Source organism: Galeopterus variegatus, unplaced genomic scaffold (genome assembly GCF_000696425.1).
Source record: "Galeopterus variegatus unplaced genomic scaffold, G_variegatus-3.0.2 Scaffold9596, whole genome shotgun sequence".
Classification (NCBI taxonomy): Eukaryota; Metazoa; Chordata; class Mammalia; order Dermoptera; family Cynocephalidae; genus Galeopterus; species Galeopterus variegatus.
Window position 1 is genome coordinate 5,199 of NW_007735707.1, and position 2,882 is coordinate 8,080.

At 43.8% G+C, this 2,882-nt stretch overlaps 1 protein-coding gene across 1 annotated transcript in view; it reads left to right on the top strand.

Moving 5' to 3' along the window:
* ZNF333 (zinc finger protein 333) overlaps nt 1-2,882 on the top strand; it is a gene marked incomplete at its 5' end in the record, with an annotated part of 32,616 nt that overhangs the window by 4,495 nt on the left and 25,239 nt on the right. Inside the window, 2 exons of the mRNA XM_008593742.1 lie at nt 1,185-1,308; nt 1,745-1,840. Of these exons, the coding sequence (XP_008591964.1) occupies nt 1,185-1,308; nt 1,745-1,840 (220 nt within the window). The remainder of the gene's footprint in view (nt 1-1,184; nt 1,309-1,744; nt 1,841-2,882) is intronic.

The window sequence follows — 2,882 nt, forward strand, 5'->3', positions numbered from 1 at the left end:
AAGGGTTTTAGTTGGCTGCCCTGCTGGACAGCTACAAAAGTAGAATTACCTGGGCCAATCCCCTGCTCAGTGCTGCGCTTCCACCTGCATCCCTTCTTTTACTTCAATCTGTCTTTTATTACAGGGAGGACACCTACTGAGACCTTGAACTCTGGCGCTGGTGTCATGGTGAGGAGGTTGGGGGGATCAGATGGTTGGGAAGGGATAACTGTATTCTGGGCCCTTTTCCCTCTGCCGCCATTCACCCCCCTGCAACTGAGGAACAAAGGAGAGGGGAAGTGTGGAGCACCCCTCATCCCTGCCCCAGGGGACCTAGGGACATCTTTCCGTGTATGACCTCTAGAGGGAACTGGTATGGGAAGAGGGTCCCACAGAAGATCTCAGGGCTCTGTGCTTAATTCCAGAGTCTGTCTGCAGAGCAGGGCTCCTTCAGGGCCATCCCTTATGAGACCTACTAAAAGCACTTGCAGCTGTATAACTTTGAATTAAGATTCAACCGAGTTAAAGACTGAGTTTCTCAGTCACTCTAGTCCCATTGCTGAGGCTCCTTTTTTTGAAAACTGAGTCATGGACCATTCCCATCATTACAGAGAGCTCTGTTGGACAGTGCTGTTCTGGAGAATTCTGAAATTAAAAGGCCATAAAGTTTTCAGATGCCGTGGAAGTCCTACCTTCACAGGTATAAAAGATTATTAAATTCTTACATAAGTCTTGGGAAGGGTTGTAGGGACTTCACAGAAATTAAAAGGTCAAGTCCAAATTTGTGATGCCATAAATAAGGAGTTTAGGAAAAACTGTTTAAGCTGGGAAGGGCAGGCTTTGCTGTCACACATCAACGGAGTCGCAAAGACAGCCAAAACTTACACTTTAGGATTTGTCTGTATGGTAAAAGAAAGTAAAATGCTTTCAGCTTGGTTGGCCGTATGATCTCTCTTGCAACTACTCAGTTCTGCTTTTGTAGCATAAAAACAGCTGTAGATGATATGTAAACAAATGGATGTAGTTGTGTGCAGATAAAACTTTATTTACAAAAACAGGTAGAGTGCTTGGTTTGTAGCCCTCTTGTATAGAGAGAGCTCCTTGTCTGAATGTCCTGGTGCTGGGTTTCCCTTCCCCAGTGATAACCAGTCACCTTAACAGTGGTGGGTGGTGATTGCTGAGCCAGAATGTGTATGCTGTTTTAGGAATCAGTCACCTTTGAGGATGTGGCCGTGGGGCTCATCCAGGAGTGGGCATTGCTGGATGATGCGCAGAGGAACCTGTGCAGATACGTGATGCTGGACAACTGCAGGACCCTGGCCTCCAAGAGTAAGACTGGCCTCACATGGTTCCTTCCTGTAGGCAGGCACCAAATGCTTCTTCGAGTGCATGATGGGTGAACAAGACCGACGTGGTTTAGGCTTTGTGGGGTTTATTGTCCACCGGCTTCCACAGGATCACAAAGCTCCATCATTGCACTGACTTCATTGTCTCCATTCCAAGGACCTGTGTGGGTCTCACAGAGCTTGGCCCTTGACTTCAGTCCCTGCGGGCAGAGAGGAGTGTGCTTGTGGTTTGGGTCCTGGTGAAAGAGCTTTACTGAGTTTGTCAGTAACTGGGCACGATCACTTTGTTCCCCCTCATGCTTACTCAGCTTTACAATCCGAAGCCCACGTTGAAGCTGGGCCTGGGTAACCTGGGTAAGGGTCTATTTTCTTCTGCAAGCCGTCTCTCTCTCAGCATGTGTGTCTTTCTTCACGAGCAGGAACTCCATCATGCAAAGCCAGGCTGTCCTCCCAGCTGGGGTCAGGAGCAGAGGCAAGGGCAGCGGAGCGAGGGATTCTCCACCCCACGGGTGTAGGTGAGTACTGGGCAGGCCTTGTGATCCACCTGGTCAGGGAGATGTGTCCTGGGAAGTATCAGTCTAAGGGCATTTATATTTATTTATTGACAGCTTGCTGGTATAGGGATCGAGCCCTGAACCTTGGTGTTATCAGCACCGTACTCTAACCAACTGAGCTAACAAGCCAGCCTTTTAAAATTTTTATTTATTTATTTATTTATTTATTTATTCATTTGTTCATTTTTTGGTGAGTCTGAGAGCATTTTTAAAGGCCCCCCTTTTTTTTTCTGAGGGGAAATCTAAGGCTCTTTGAGGTGAGGTTTCTCAAGTTCCTAAAATTTTTATTTATTTATTTATTTATTTATTTATTTATTTATTTATTTATTTATTTATTTGTTCATTTTTTGGTGAGTCTGAGAGCATTTTTAAAGGCCCCCCCCTTTTTTTTTTCTGAGGGGAAATCTAAGGCTCTTTGAGGTGAGGTTTCTCAAGTTCCTATAGCTTTTCTTCTGTTTTTGTTTTCTAGGCCTCCTCTCATACTTTCCTTTGGTCTCAGAAAAAGATCTGTTCCAGTCTTTCTTTTTTAACCAAATTGAGATATAATTCACATACTATTAAGTTCAACCTCTTAAAGTGTACAATTCAGTGGCTTTTATTATATTCACAAAGTTGTGCTATCATCACCTCTGTCTAGTTGCAAAACATTTTCATTATCCCAAAAAGAAACCTCTTATCACTGTTAGTAGTCACTCGCCAATCTCTCCTCTCCCTAGGCCCTGGCAACCATTAATCCACTTTCTGTCTTTATGGATTTGCCTATTCTGGACATTTCATATAAATGGAATCATCTAATATGTAGCCTTTGGTATCTGTCTTCTTTCCCTCAGCATAGTGTTTTTAAGATTCATCCACATTGTAGCATGAATTAGTACTTCATTTCTTAAAGCTGAATGATATCCAATTATATGGATAAGCCATCTTTTGTTTATCTGTTCATCTATCAATGAACATTTGGGTTGTTTCCATTGTTTGGCAATTGTGAATAATGCTGCTGTGAACG